Here is a 15179-nt window from a genome sequence, read left to right on the forward strand (position 1 = left end):
GGTCCTATGGCACGGATGCCGGGTACCCGCCCCAGCACCCCCAGGCTCCACGGTGCGGGAACGGGCTGGGAGCCCCGATCCTTGCAGTGTTGCCCATTCCTGGGCTGGCAGCTGGGGAGGGACAGTCAGTTGTCACTGGCCCTTCAGACAGTGCTGCTCAGGTATGATCAGTGCCAGTGGACAGGGGTGCACTTCTTCCTCGCAGAACGCACCAAAGCTCCACCCAGACTGACCCGGGCCCTGACCAGCCGGGCTGGAAGGAGTCAGAGCCTCTTCTGCACCCAGACAGTCTCCTGTCCCTGGGTCGTCGGCTGCTCACCGAGCTGGCCGGGGAGAGCTAGTTCTCCGCCCCCTGACCTCAGCCACTGGGCAAGCCATGATCACCAGTGTGACAGAGAAGGCAGGGGGGAGGTGGCGAGATGCGGCTGCCGGAGACACAACTCTTGGCTCCCGGCTTGGCCCCGGAGGTCTGAGAGCTGAACCCAAAGCCAGAACGGGGTTAGGCAGGGGTCACGGCAGACACAGAAAGGAGCCTTCTCATCAACCAGGTGGAGAGACCGCGGCTGAAAGGGGGGAAGGGACATGCTCGTGGTCCCAGAAGGGGGTGTTTAAAGGTCCAGATGGGGCTTGGACCCCATTCTCTTCGCCCTCAGTGCAACACGCCCACCTGCCTGAGCCGGGTGGCGGGGCTGGGGAGCGGCAAGCCCTGGGAGGCAGGGGCTTGGGCTCCGGCGGGTGGCGGGCGGGGAGAGGTGGGTGACTGTCTCACTGGGTTTCTGCTCTGCTGTGATGCCATGGTGATGCCTAGAGGGATGGGGGAGCGAGGGAGAGAGAAGAAAGGAAGTGGGGGTGGGAGCGCAGGAGGGAAGAGCAGGGGGCGTGCAGAGAGGGGCAGGAGGGCCAGCACTTGTGACGCAGCCCCGAGAGTGTGGTCCGGGGACTGGCCTGCCAACCTCCAGGCCCCGGCTGGTCTGGCGGAAGTCAGGCCGCCCGTGAGGGTCCGTCCGCAGTGAGGGTGTCTGGCAGTGGTGCCGGGGCCAGGCTCCTCTTCTGGCTCCGCAGTGCATTTCTGGGCATTTAACTCATCGCTGAGCCCCCCACCCTACCCCCCAGGGCTACGTGCTGCTTCCTGTGGAGAGTGTTGAGCCTGAAAGTGTGATCAATTGTATCTGTTTGCCCCCTGGTTTCCAAGGCCAGGCATCAGAGGTGGAAGTTTTGTGCACCTTTTATGGGTCTAGAGCTACCTTCAGAGAAAAGTTAAGCCAGGGGGAGAAAGCCACCTCTGACAGCCTGGCCCCCACGGAAGGGACAGGTCCCTGCACACGTGAGGTCCCAGCTGCCCAGCCCCACAGCCCCCACCTCCACCTCCCCAGTTTGGCCCATTTCTTCCAGTCTGGGTTCTGCAGGCTCCAGGCCCAGAATCACAAGATGGCTTCACTCCTCCTCCTCGAATCTTTCGCCAGCGCCCGCTCATCCTCTGCCTCTCCTTCTCCACTCCTCGGCCAGTGGTCGGGGTCCGGCGACCCTGGTGTTCAGGAATTCCTCTCCCGGCAGTCTCTGCCAGCCTCCCCCTGACCCTCGGCTCCCTCCCCTCCCCTTTCCTCTCACCATCCAGACCCACAGCCCCGGGGGACTTGTCCAGGGCGCTGGCGGTCAATAGTCTGGCCTGCCCTGCCAGAGGCTCTGACCTCATCCCTTAACTGTTTGAGTCCAGGATGACTTCTTCCTCCCCTGCACTGCCCGCCTCCGCCCCTGCCTGTCTTACTCCCTCGCTCCCCCTCGGGCGGCAGGTGAAGCAGGGTTGCCTTGGTCCGATTCTGGTCCACAAAAGACAATGCCGGGGGTTGTTCTTCTCCTGTGCTCGCAGGCCAGGGACAAGGACTGGCAGGTGAGGAAACACAGAACCGGAGGGAACGGAGGGACCGTGCTCTGGAGCTGGTCCTGACCCCTGCGGGCTCATCCTCATGCCCCTGGGCCGGAGGCCAAGCAGGACGAGTCCATGGATACAGAGTCCATGGATACAGTCACGTATTTATCCCAAAGACCTTTATTGAGCAGCTATTGTGTGCCAAGCCCTGGGCTACATCAGTGAATGAGGCAGACACAGCCCCCACCCTGCCTCTCAGAGAGCTGCGGCGATGCCTCCGCCTCCCCCTCCCCCTCCCGCCACACTGTCACCACACGTCACCCAGACCGACGGCAGGCCCTGTCATGCACACGCAAGCCGGGTCCAAAAGGAACGACTGACTCCGGGCTGTTGGCTGACTTACCCGTGAGGGTCTGGTCAAGCTTGTGCAGGCGGACAGGAGGCTGTTGAGCCCCCGCCCCCACAAGAGCAGTGTAGGGTGGGGACCGAGGGGCTCGTCTCAGAGACAGGCTGCCTGGGTCCGAGTCCTGCTGGCCTTGCTGATGAACTCGCTGCCAGGTCCTCAGAGGCTTAGAGCAAATTGCCCCCTTGGCAAATTGAGGGTAAGAGAACCTGCTTTGCAAGGAATTGTAATGGGTCAGTTAAATTAGGTGTGTAACGCAGCCATGGCCAGGCGGCCCAGTTGGTTGGAACATCATCCTATACACCAGAAGGTTGCAGGTTCGGTTCCCAGTTGGGGAACGTGGGGGAGGCAACTGACCAATGTCTGTCTGTCTGTCTGTCTGTCTCTTTCTCCCCCCACTTCCCTATCTCCCTTCCTCTTTCTATAAAAGCAATAAAACATATCCTTGGGTAAGTATTAAAAATAATAATAGTATATAACACAGCCATGTCTGGTATATGGCAAGCAGTTAGTAAATACCACTTGCTATGATAATAATGTTATTAGCCCTGGCCAGGTAGTTCCGTTGGTTAGAGCATCATTCCAATAGGCCAAGGTTGTGAGTTCAAGTCCCGGTCAGGGCACATACCATACAAGAACTGACCAACAAACACGTAAATAAGTAGAACAACAAATCAATATTTCTCTCTCCCCCCTTTCTAAAATCCATAAAATAATATTAACACTAGCCATTAGAAGCTCCCCAAAACTTTCATCCGGAGGCCATAGTCCTGGAGAGAAAAGCACCTCCCGTCTCCTTGCCACCTGCCTGTAGCCCAGAAGCGGCACCCTCAGGGGATGAGTCTCGACCCGCCCTGCGAAGCGACTCCCCGCCACCACTTGTTGTTCTTACGCAGCAGAGCGTGCAGCCTCACCCGCAGACACGCACCCGTAGGAAGCCATCCAGGGAGACACGGGTAGAGACGGGGCTTAAAGCTGGGCAGAGGCAGTGCCGAGGACTTCCTGGGGGAGTCCGCACCCCAGCCCCTGTCCCCACTCCCCCACCGTGGATGTTGCATGGAATATGCTTGACAAACACAGCGTCCAGCCTCCCTTTCAACCGGGTGACTGACTCTAAGCCCCTCCTTTGCAGAAATCCTGGGGCTGCCCAACCCTGGCACCCCGACTCTCAGCCCAGAGCGCCAACCCCCAGCCCAGCCAGCCGCAGTCACAGGAAGTCCCATTCTCTCCCAGCCGTCATCTGGCCACCTGGTAGTCGCCTTGAACAGGCGGAGGACTGCCTGCAGCCCAGGGTCACAGAGGCCCCCCGAGGCCACACAGCAGAGACCAGAGCAGAAACCTTCTCCTGAGCAAAGCACTGTCCCAGAGAGGTTTGGGGGAGGGCCTGCTTGCTTCTGATGGAGGAGGAAAGGGGGCGCCCGCCCTGAGTGGCGTCCCAGGGGCTCGGAAGCCCCAGGGGCGGTGAGTTTGGGGGTCCAGGTCCCCAGAACCTCTCTGCTCTTCTCCTGCCCCCTTCATTTCAGATGGGAGGCCTCGGGCCATGCAGCTCATAGGTCGGCCCAGTGGGAAGAACTCGGACCTGGGAGCCGCAGGTCCAGGCAGAGTCCCGGCTCCCCTGCTTCCTGTGGGAGAGCATGGGGGAGTCATTCAGCCACACCCCCAGTGTCTTCACCTGTAAAATGGAGCATGGACGGCCGTGGGGGGGTGCAGGATGGGGGGAGTATAAGGGGACTAAATGGTAATGGAAGGAAATGCAATAAAAAAAAATAAAACGAAAAGAGCTAAGAGCCCCCCCTCCCCATTGAGGTGTACTGCAGATTAAGAGAAATAATATCATACGTCAAGTGCCCAGCATGGGGGAGGCAGTTCATTCTGGTGGTTAGCAATTTAAAGTGAGAACGTTCGCCCTGGCCACTTGGTTGGAGCCTTGTCCTATAAACCACAAGGCTGAGGGTTCAGTCCCCGGTCAGGGCACATAGGAGAGGCAACCAATCACTGTTCCCCTCTCACCTCAGTGTTTCCCTCCCTCTCTTCCCCCTTCTTTCCCCTCTCTCTAAAATCAGGAAGCATGTCCTTGGGTGAGGATATCTTTAAAAAATGAAAATGTTGGAAAGGGCTTCCAGCCATTAAGGAGAGGGACTCCAGCCTCCTCTCTTTCAAGGACCCCTTCTTCATTCGGGTCCCCCCTTCTGAAGCCTTTTTTTTTTTTTAAATTCATGAAAGCCTTAGCTGGTTTCCAGCAAGAGCTTGGCAGCAGCCACAAGGAGCAGCGGTTGCCACGTAGGCCTCGAGGCCCGGCTGAGACAACAGGTGAACTGTCGGCTCCTGCGGCCTCAGCTCGGGGACTTGGGTCCTTGCTGTTCAGCATCTTGAGATGTTGGTGGCAGGGTCCTGTAACATCTTCGCAGACGCCAGGCGGGTCCGACCGCTGCACTGTGTAGAGGAACAGGGTGGGGACCAGAGAGGGGCCGTGCCTGGGCCTGAAAGGAAGGGCCAGGGCCGGAGGGGTCGGGCGGCGCGTCAGAGTGAGGAGTCAGGGATAATAACCGAGCCCTTAACTGAACGTCATTCCAGAGCCACGCGTGTTGGAGTCCGTTGTCCCCATCAGCTGGGGGATGCAGGGCAGCTGGGACAGGAAGGGTTAAGTGACTTCTGAGATCGCAGAGCCAGGAAAGGCAGCTCTGAGACTCGGAGCCAGGCTGCCTGCAGTCCTCGGGGCGAGGTGAGTGGGGCGCTCACCTCAGAGCAAAAAGCAAGATAAACGCTATAGTAATGTAACATTTTCAGAACTCAAACAGCAAACTACAGCCCACAGGCGGGTGGGCTGTCTGTTCTTGTAAATAAGGTTTCCTTGGAACCGGGGCCAGGATTAGGGCGAGGCAGGATAGGGGTGTTTGTGTGAGAGCAGGGTGGGTGCCTGTCTTTGTTCGAAATCTTACTGTGGATGTTTTGCCTTAATTTCCACTTTTAAGTATTACATTGCACTGTTATGTTCTTGATGACTGGCGTTTGGGGCACCTCCTTAAATTTTGCACCCAAGGCAAGGCAAGTGCCTTCCCCACCTGACCCTCGTCCAAGCCCTGCAGTGGCCTGAGGACCAGGCACAGTGGCGGATGGAGTGCTGGACTCCGCACCGAAGGAGGCCCCTGAGGCTGCGAAGGAGCAAAGGAGCGGGGCCGGCAGGCTGCTCTCAGAATAGGCCTTTTCACGGTTCTGCCCAGGTTGCTACTGGGGGCCACAGAGCTGCCTGGAGGCCCCTAGGCGTTGGGGGGTAGGCAGCACCCAATCAGGAGCCAGGACACCTGGAGTGACACAATGACCCCTTCCCCCTTTTCTCTGCGCCTCAGTTGTTCCAGTTGTGCAATGGGTTCAGATCAGAGGGACCAGAGGTGAGCGGGGCACCCTGTCACAGCTGGTGTCCCCCCGCACTGCCGCCTCACCAGGCAGCCCCATCAGGGGCGTCCCATCCCAGCCTCCCCTCCAGCACCTGGCCCTGGTTAAGGAAGGAGGATGCAACAAAACTCAGGAAGCCCAGTAAATAACTTTGCAGTGTAATACTTTAAAATTTTCAAACTGGCAAACTCTGGCCCCCAGGGCCGACCGCCAGTTTTTATAAAGTGTCACTGGCATGAGCGGCTTGGGCTCCAACCCTGCTTCCTACCTTACTCCTGTATCTTGTGCACATTCTCTTCCTTTTCTCAGCCTCAGTTTCTTCATCCGTAAAATGGGGAGAAGAGCAACGCCTTGCTCCAAGGCTCCCCATTACCATTACTGCAATAAGGCACAGGAGCATTTTGAGCCACGTCTGGCACACAGCAAGCGCCAAATAACAGCGATGGTTGGTACCTGCTGCCGCTGTCACAGTGTCAGGCGTTCCCGGGCGGCAGGGAGCCCTCGGGGCCCCACACTCTAAGAGTCACGGGAGCCTCTGTGCCAGGGCTGTTCTGGGCACCTCACATCTACCGGCTGCTTCAAGCCTCGCAGCAGTTCCTTGATCTGTGAGTTAGGGACAAGTGCTACGCCCATTTTTCAGTTGCAGCAACCGAGGCCCAGAGCAGTGGTGTCCCCGGCGGAGATCGCCCACCCGGGCAAGGGGCAGCCTGGACTCGAATGCAGACAGTGCGGCTCCAGAGTCCAGGTCCTTCACGCGGGATGTTAAATGAGCCCCCTCGTGTGCGAGCTGTCCCGGCGCACTGGCAGCCGCGGTCCTTCTCGCTCGTGGGTCCCACTGTGACCTCTCCGTGCTGAGAGTTGCCCTCACACACTGATAGTTCCCTGAGAGCCGTGGAGAGACCCTCGGCCCCACGCACTCTGGGTCACGTGTGCTCACAGCCGCCTCACCCCCAGGGCCACCTGTCCCACAGCCACCCTCCCACAGGCATGGCAGTCTAGTCTCTGTCACAGACCGGGTTTCCCAGAACACCAGGGCTTGGCCAGCCCCTGCCAAAAATCTCTTTCTTGGACTTTTTCCAAGGATACAGCCCCTGAAGCCACAGCCGCAGGTAGGAGGAGACCCCAGTCTCTTCAATGGACAGGCAGCTGCCTGAGGCCCAGAGCAGGAGAGGACCTGCCCAAACACAGCCGCCCGCCTGGCCGGGAAGTTGCTGAGTCCTTGCTCTTCCCTTTACCCACACTCAGTGCCTGGGCTGGACTCCAGTTTCGAGAACAATCTGGGGGATCTTCCCGTTCTCCTTGCTGCCCCCCCCACAGCTGGAGCCCGGGAACAGAGTGGGGCGAGAGAGGGGCCTCCCACACCCCATCTGGGGCGCAGGCCCGCCTATCTGGGAGCTAGTGCCCTGCCCCCGCTGCCGACTGTCACCAGAGACCTTCCGCCACCAGGCAGGTCTGGGCCCGGCCCAGCCCCCCCTGCTGCCGTCACAGAGGCTCAGAGGCAGCTCCCCACACTGCCCTCCCCGCCCCTGTATCCCCCCCCCCCCGACACACAGACACACATTCACACACAGCACCCTCTTCCCTCATCTCTTGCCTGTTCTCGTCCCTGGAGCCCTGCATGCCCTGCCTTCTCCTGTGTCCTTATTTGATGGAATTACCCCCCTGGAGCTGCACATGCTCAAAGAGAAGTGGGTTCTAATCCTCCTCCCGCCTGTGCGGCCCTGACCAGGCCTTGCAGCCGCAGTTGCCTCAGTGAAGCAGGACTCCTGAGACACCTTCCTCCGAGAGGTGTCCCACAGTTAGATTCGGTAACTCAGTGAAGTGCTTAGCCCTGTGTCTGGTGTGTAGTAACTGCTCAGTAAATGAGGCTGTAATAAAACTGAGTGAAACGCTTTGAGAATTTGGCAGCACTGTATACACAGCGCATCTCCTGGCTCTGCCGTGTGACTTAGGCGAGACAGGAATTAGCAGCAATTTCCCCAGGAGAAAATCGAGGCTCAGAGTCTGAGTGGTGAAGCTGGAATGAGGACTCGGAGCTCTGGATTCCAGAGCCGCCCCACCCCCATGCTGCCAGCAAACCCATTCACGGCTGGGGACATGCATTATAAATGACCGTGTGCAGACACCAGAGCAGGAAGGGACCAGCGGTCAGGGAGGGGGACGCCTTCTGGCCTGAAGCTCCGGGAGGGTGGAGGCTGCGTTCTCCACACCTGCCACTCCAAGCAGTGGAAGGTCTCGGCGGCCCCACCGAAGTCCACGTCCTCTCTTTCCAGGTGATGACCTCCCCTTGAGGAAGCCCCGTCGTGAGACTAGAACAAGGGGCTGCACCCTCGGCCCCGCCCGGCCGCCATGAATACCTCGGCCCCACCTGCCGTCAGCCCCAACATCACCGTCCTGGCGCCAGGAAAGGGTCCCTGGCAAGTAGCCTTCATTGGGATCACCACAGGCCTCCTGTCACTGGCCACGGTGACAGGCAACTTGCTGGTACTCATCTCCTTCAAGGTCAACACAGAGCTCAAGACAGTCAACAACTACTTCTTGCTCAGCCTGGCCTGCGCTGACCTCATTATTGGCACCTTCTCCATGAACCTCTATACCACGTACCTGCTCATGGGCCACTGGGCCCTGGGCACGCTGGCCTGTGACCTCTGGCTGGCCCTGGACTACGTGGCCAGCAACGCCTCCGTCATGAACCTGCTGCTCATCAGCTTTGACCGCTACTTCTCCGTGACCCGACCCCTGAGCTACCGTGCCAAGCGCACGCCCCGCCGGGCGGCCCTGATGATCGGCCTGGCCTGGATGGTTTCCTTCGTCCTCTGGGCCCCTGCCATCCTCTTCTGGCAGTACCTGGTGGGGGAGCGGACAGTGCTGGCCGGGCAGTGCTACATCCAGTTCCTCTCCCAGCCCATCATCACCTTCGGCACGGCCATGGCCGCCTTCTACCTCCCCGTCACGGTCATGTGCATACTCTACTGGCGCATCTACCGGGAGACTGAGAACCGGGCCCGGGAGCTGGCGGCTCTGCAGGGCTCCGAGACGGCAGGTAAGGGGGGCGGCAGCAGCAGCAGCTCGGAACGGTCCCAGCCAGGGGCTGAGGGCTCAGCGGACACCCCTCCCGGGCGCTGCTGTCGCTGCTGCCGGGCCCCCCGGTTGCTGCAGGCCTACAGCTGGAAGGAGGAGGAGGAGGAGGATGAAGGCTCCATGGAGTCCCTCACGTCCTCTGAGGGCGAGGAGCCCGGCTCCGAGGTGGTGATCAAGATGCCCATGGTGGACCCGGAGGCGCAGGCCCCCGCCAAGCAGCCCCCGCGGAGCTCCCCGAACACCGTCAAGAGGCCGACTCGGAAGGGGCGTGAGAGAACGGGCAAGAGCCAGAAGCCCCGCGGGAAGGAGCAGCTGGCCAAGCGGAAGACCTTCTCGCTGGTCAAGGAGAAGAAGGCAGCTCGGACCCTGAGCGCCATCCTGCTGGCCTTCATCCTCACCTGGACACCATACAACATCATGGTGCTGGTGTCCACTTTCTGCAAGGACTGCGTCCCCGAGACCCTGTGGGAGCTGGGCTACTGGCTCTGCTACGTCAACAGCACGGTCAACCCCATGTGCTACGCCCTCTGCAACAAGGCCTTCCGGGACACCTTCCGCCTGCTGCTGCTCTGCCGCTGGGACAAGCGGCGCTGGCGCAAGATCCCCAAGCGCCCCGGCTCCGTGCACCGCACCCCCTCCCGCCAGTGCTGATGGCCCCTCACCCTTCCCCCTCCCCCCTCGTCCCCGGGAGAGCCCAGAGCCCAGTACACGGGCAGGGGCTGTGACCTCAGACCCTGGGCACTGCTCAGGCCTCTCCGGGCTTCCCAGGCCCCGAGGTCACCTTCCTTGGGAGCCCAGAGAGACCCTGCCAACTTTCTACACTTTGCTATTCCCAGGCAGGGAGCGAACCTGGGGAACTGGTTTTTCTGTTCCCTGCCGGGTGGGAATGGGCTCTTCACCAGAAAGAAGGCCCGGGAGGAGGATCTGGTCTTTGGATTCCTTGTTTGCTTTTAGGCAGGAAGTCTGTCGGGAGCCAGCAGGGCGGCCTGGGGAAAGAGGGTTTACCAATACTGTCAACGCTGGCCTCCTGGATGGCCTGGATTGGGGTGGAAATGGCGCCCCCTGGAGCCCCAGCAAGGAACTGGCACCAAAGGTTGAGAGAAAAGCTTGGCTCAAAGGGACCAGCCCCTGGCTGGGGATCTCCTCCCGCCTCAGGCACAGCCCACTCAGCTGGGCCCTAGGCACACTCTCCAGGACTGTCCAGCCTCCCTACCAATGTCCTCAGAGCGTCCCTATGTGGGTCGCCCCCACGGCAAATGTCCAAGCATCAGCAGGACAATGGCACCAGGGGGACCATCTTGGTAGTCACACATGAAGCCTTGAGGCAGCAGCAGGACCAGACCCCAGGTGTCCTGACTGTCCCACTGTGTCGTTTCCCTGGAGTGAGGGGCAGGGATGCCTGCTCTCCAGCCTCACACCTGTGTGCCCTGCCCGAGAGAAGCCCTCAGTCCCTCCCCGGCTCCCAGCCGCCACCTGGATAGGTTTGCCCCGTGCAGACCCTGCCAGGCCTCCTGCATGCTGTGTGCGTCTGGCCTGCCCCCCACAGGCCTGGCCGGGCCAACAGGTTCTCTCCTGCGAACTTTCCGGTCCCACCCATGCATGGCCTCCCAGCCACCCTTACCTCCGGGCCCAGCCTGGCCCCAAATATTCATTCCTTCCATCCTCAGCAAGTGCTGAGTCTGTGAATAAAGCCACATAATCAGCGGATGCTAAGGACCCTTCCTCCCTGTGTTGGACCAAGGACCTGGTCTTAAGCCAGGGCAGGATGGGGCAGGGCAGGCCCAAGCACCATGGAATGTGGGTCACTGCCCTGACAGTGGCCCCAGGAGGGGCAGCACTGAGTGGCTGGGTCTACTGAAACCTGTGGACCCCAGCAGCCCAGTGCTCCCGGCTCAGGTGAGAAGGGCCGTAAGGGGCAGACCCGGCAACTGGAAAGAGAGAAGCTAAGCTAAATAAACTGCCCCTGCCCCTAAGCCAGCATATTCTCTATCAGCTTCGCCATCTGTGGCTCTTCTGGGGGCCCTGTCACACCCAGCGAGGCCAAAACTGGTCCAGAGCCCCATTTGCAGATGGGGAGACTGAGGCCCAGAGACCCAGGAGGACTGTTCAAGCTTACCCCACAAAGCAACACCCGGGCTCCGGGGCAGCAGTGGTCCTCCAGACCACCCTTACTTAGGTTCCGTGAGTCACTGGGAGGACACACGGAACGCAAGCAAGCTCATGGTTATGGTTTATTGCAGTGAAAGGGTACAAATTAAAATCAGCAAAGGATAAAGGCACTGAGAGCAGGGTCTGGCAGAGAGCAGATGCGAGCTTCTAGTGGGGTCACGGGACAGCACTCAATTCTCTCAGCTATGCCAAGCAAGGGACAGCATGCCCGAAGTGCCGCCAACCTGGAGAGCTTGCCCGAGCCTTGGTGTCCAGGTGTTTTACTGGAGGCCACTCATGCAGGTGCAGCCAACCACAGGGACATAGTCTCTGGCCCCTGCAAAGGTTACACTTGTGACCGCGTGGCCCAATGCCCCCACTGTAAATCATGTCATTAGCATAGACAATCTGGCATGGCTTAGGGTCCCCAGGTCAGCAGGGACTGTCTTGTCAGACAGGATAGTCCAAGGGCTTAGGAGCTGCCTCCCAGGAGCCAGGCAGGGCCAACTGCTTTCTGGAACATGTAAGGTTTGGATAGCGTAGACCTACTCAGCGAGTCCTGCAGCGCGCACTGGTCCTAACCAGTAGTATAGGTATCACCCGGGAACTTGCTACAGGTGGAAGTCCTCAGCACCACTCCAGATTTACTGAGCTGGAACTCCAGGGGTAGAGCCCAGCCCTGAGTTTCAGCAAGCCCTCGGGCGATGGGGATGCAGGCTAAAGTTTGAGAAACACTGGCCCAGAGGTACAAGGTCCTGGGTGGGGCTCATACCCTGCAGAGAGAGGGAGTGGACATTCACCACACACAGCTGTCAGGACTCCCAGAATCCTTTTTTTCTTTTTAATTTATTTTTACAGGCAGAGGAAGGGAAGGAGAAAGAGGGAGAGAAGCGCCCCCTACTGGAGACCTGGTCCCAGGCCTAGGCATGTGCCCTGACTGGGAAGGGACCCTTGGGTTTGCAGGCAAGCACTCAGTCCACTGATCCACACCAGCCAGGGCTGGACTCCCAGAATCCCTTGACAAGGAAGCTTCCAGCACTATGGGCAGGGGCAGTCCGCAGAATAGGTGTACAGAACAGGCGGGCCAGGGACTGGCAGGAGCACAGCACTGCGGACTGTGACTTTAAGACAGGAACCCCACCCCCTCTACCACCAGCACAGCTCCCTGGGTTGTCAGTTCCAGACCCGGGGAGGTGCCTCCCTTGCTACTGCTTCCACTTCGTCCTGAGCCCCCTTTAGGGCTCAGTGCCCTGCTCTGAGTTGAAGGAGCTGGTCCTGGGCGGCATGGAGACTGAGCAGGCCGAGCAGTGTCGGGAGAACAGAGGCGTGGGGATCCCACTGGCCGGCGCCGCTGGGGACCGGAAGTAGGGAGGCCAAAGCTAGTCTCCGAATCAGGAACTGGGCTGGCGGGTCACACCCGTCCCTTGTCCCGGGCGCAGGTCCCGCCTGCTTGTGCCCTCTCCCCACACAACCCTAGCCAACTCTGATTTTCAGTGTCCTCCTCTCTGAAAGGGGAACGAGCCCCTCGCAGAAGAGTTTAAGAAGATGAGGGAGACTGTCGAGAAAGTACCGCGATGACTCCATGAGCGGTGTCATCATGAGACCAGGCTGCTCACAGGTAAAGGCCAGAATCCACGGAGCACATCCCTCCGCCCTTCTCCAGCCTAGGCTTTGAACAGCCCAGAGTACCACCCCCCACCCCACCCCCGCCAACCTAACACTAACCCTCCCACCACAGCGCAGGGGGAAGAAACGGCTTGGAGACAGGAGTCTGGGGAGCAAGCCTGGGTGATGGAGAGCGTGCGGTCCAGAGAGCCTCCCGGAGAGGGGGTCTTGGCCCTGCAGATCCAGCTGCCAGAAGATGGGGGAAATGGCTTCAACCGGATAGCGGAGGGTGGCTGGACATGCCATGATTTTACCCCCAAAACTGCACACAAACTCCCACCCTGAAGAAGTCCTTCTTGGCCACAGAAATAAGGGCCCTTTCGTGCCTCAACAGGAGTATGGGAAAGATTAAGGCAGCTTTGTAAACACCACCCCGTTCCCTAGCAGGTAGGAGCAGGCTTAGAGGGAGACCGCCAGTTAGGATGCTCTGTCCTCTGCCTGCCCCACCAACCCCCCAGCCCCCACTTCCATTCACAGCCTGTCGCTTTAGCGCCATCTGCGGGCAATCAAGGGAATAGTCCTTCCAGGCCTGGGCTGCTTCCCGGAGAACAGGACCATAGGACCCCATGGGTCTTGGCCACCTCGGCTCCCGTCCCCACACCTCAGCAGGAACCAAGGTCCCCAAAGGATCAGCCCGCTTGGCTGCTGCTCTAAACATGCAGAGGCAGGGCCCTCCGTCTCCCCAGGAGGCCGACCTCGCCAGACAGCTAGGCGATAGATGAGGGGAGGCTCCACACCTAGGGACAGCCCCACATTCTTCAGGTGCTTCCCAGGCTTTGGAGATCCCTGGTTTCACTTTTTGAAACCTGGCTCCCATTTGACAGATGCTGACCTAACAGGAAATACTGGTGGGCACCTACTTGCCTTTACAGCACCAAAGCTCTTGAAGGCCAGGTGCCCCACACCAGCCTCGGGTCCTAAAGAATCGGAGGTGTTCTCAGCATAGCAGATAACACACACAACCAGCCGAGCTCCAGGAATCAGACTGTCATACAGAGGAGGCCTCAAAACTCTTCTCACTCTTCCCTCCCAGCCCCTGCACTTCCCTGCTGCCCAGCTCCACACTCTCCTTCTTGGCTTCACTGGTCTTTCTCCCACCCCGATAACAGTTCTCAGTGCAGAAATCTGGGCATCATCTCTGAGTCTCCTCCGTTCACCCCTGTGCCCAGTCAGTCTGCCCCCTGAATCGTTCCCAAATTCATCCAGGGTTCTCCATGCCGCTGTCACTACCCCAGTGCAGGCCTCTTGCCTGAGATGGTCAAACACCATATTTTGCCATGTATGATGCGCACACAAGTTTCTGTGTGCATTATACCCGGGATTATTATACCCATGGTATGCAATCATTATACCCATGTATAATGTGCATCTTTGTTTTTTCCTCAAAACTTTGGCCCCCAAAAGTGCACATTATATGTGCCAAAATACAGTAATCCCCTAATCCAGAGTTTAGCGAACTTTTTCTATAGTGGGGCAAATAGTAGATATTTGAACCTCTGTGGACCAAGAGGCAAAATTAAGGGCATCATGCAGGTACTTCTGTATCACAGTCTCTGTTGCAGCTACTCAGCTCTGGCACTGCAGCCAAATGCAGCCAGAGCAATGCGTAAGTAAATGAACGTGGCTGTGTTCCAATAAAACTTTATTAGAATTTCACTGAGATTTGAATTTCACATCCTTGTCATGTGTCACAAAGTCTTCTTCTGATTTGCTTTTTAGCCATTTAAAAACGTAAAACCCACCCTGGCTGGTGTGGCTCAGTGGATTGAGTGCCAGCCTGCAAACCAAAAGGTCACCCGTTCCATTCCCTGTCAGGGCACATGCCTGGATGCCGGGTCAGGTCCCCATTTGGGGGGGCGTGAGAGGCAGCCGATTGATGGACTGATTGATGTTTCTCTCGCACATGCCCTTCTAAAAGGAAAACCTGTTTCCTACACTCCCTGCTCACAAAACTTCGCACACCGAATGAGCGGGGAGAAACTAACTCCCCAGCACCACCCAGGTGCCCTACAGTCCTGGCACTATCTGGAATCAGCATCGCCTGGAATTAGCCTCTGATTCCACAGGTTAGGGGCTCAGTCCCACAAGACCGCCCCCACTTCGGACACCAGTCACAAGTAGTGGGTCCCCAGGTGACTACTTCAGTCTGATTTGGCTACAAATTGGGGGTTCCTGTGACCCACTCTCCAAGCTCCGTCATTTTCTTTTTTTATATATATATATATATATATATATATATATATATATATTTTTTTTTTTAGAGAGAGAAGAAGGGAAGGAGAAAGAGTGGGAGAGAAACGTCAATGTGTGATTGCCTCTCATATGTCCACTGCTGGGGACCTGGCCTGCAACCCAGGCCTGTGCCCTGACTGGGAGTCGAACTAGCGACCCTTTGCTTCACAAGCCCGTGCTCAATCCACTGAGCTACACCTGCCAGGGCAGTAATTTTCTTTTTTTTTTTTTTAAGATTTTATTTATTTATTGTTAAAGAGAGGAAACGAAAGGAGAAAGAAAGGTAGGGAGAGAAACAACCATGTGTGGTTGTCTCTCACACACACCCTACTGGGGACCTGGCCCACAACCCAGGCGTGTGTCCTGACTGGGAATTGAACCACAGACCCT

The 15179-nt window shown here is 58.4% G+C and overlaps 1 protein-coding gene across 1 annotated transcript; it reads left to right on the forward strand.

Annotated features, from left to right (window-relative positions):
- The first annotated feature begins 8012 nt into the window (after positions 1-8012).
- Positions 8013-9395, forward strand: CHRM1 (cholinergic receptor muscarinic 1). The gene has a single exon (XM_037140153.2). It carries the CDS (start codon positions 8013-8015, stop codon positions 9393-9395), a length of 1383 nt encoding a protein of 460 aa, XP_036996048.1.
- The last annotated feature ends 5784 nt before the right edge of the window (positions 9396-15179 follow it).

The sequence above is a fragment of the Artibeus jamaicensis genome, unplaced genomic scaffold (genome assembly GCF_021234435.1).
Source record: "Artibeus jamaicensis isolate MK-2021 breed Jamaican fruit bat unplaced genomic scaffold, CSHL_Jam_final scaffold_614, whole genome shotgun sequence".
Lineage (NCBI taxonomy): Eukaryota > Metazoa > Chordata > Mammalia > Chiroptera > Phyllostomidae > Artibeus > Artibeus jamaicensis.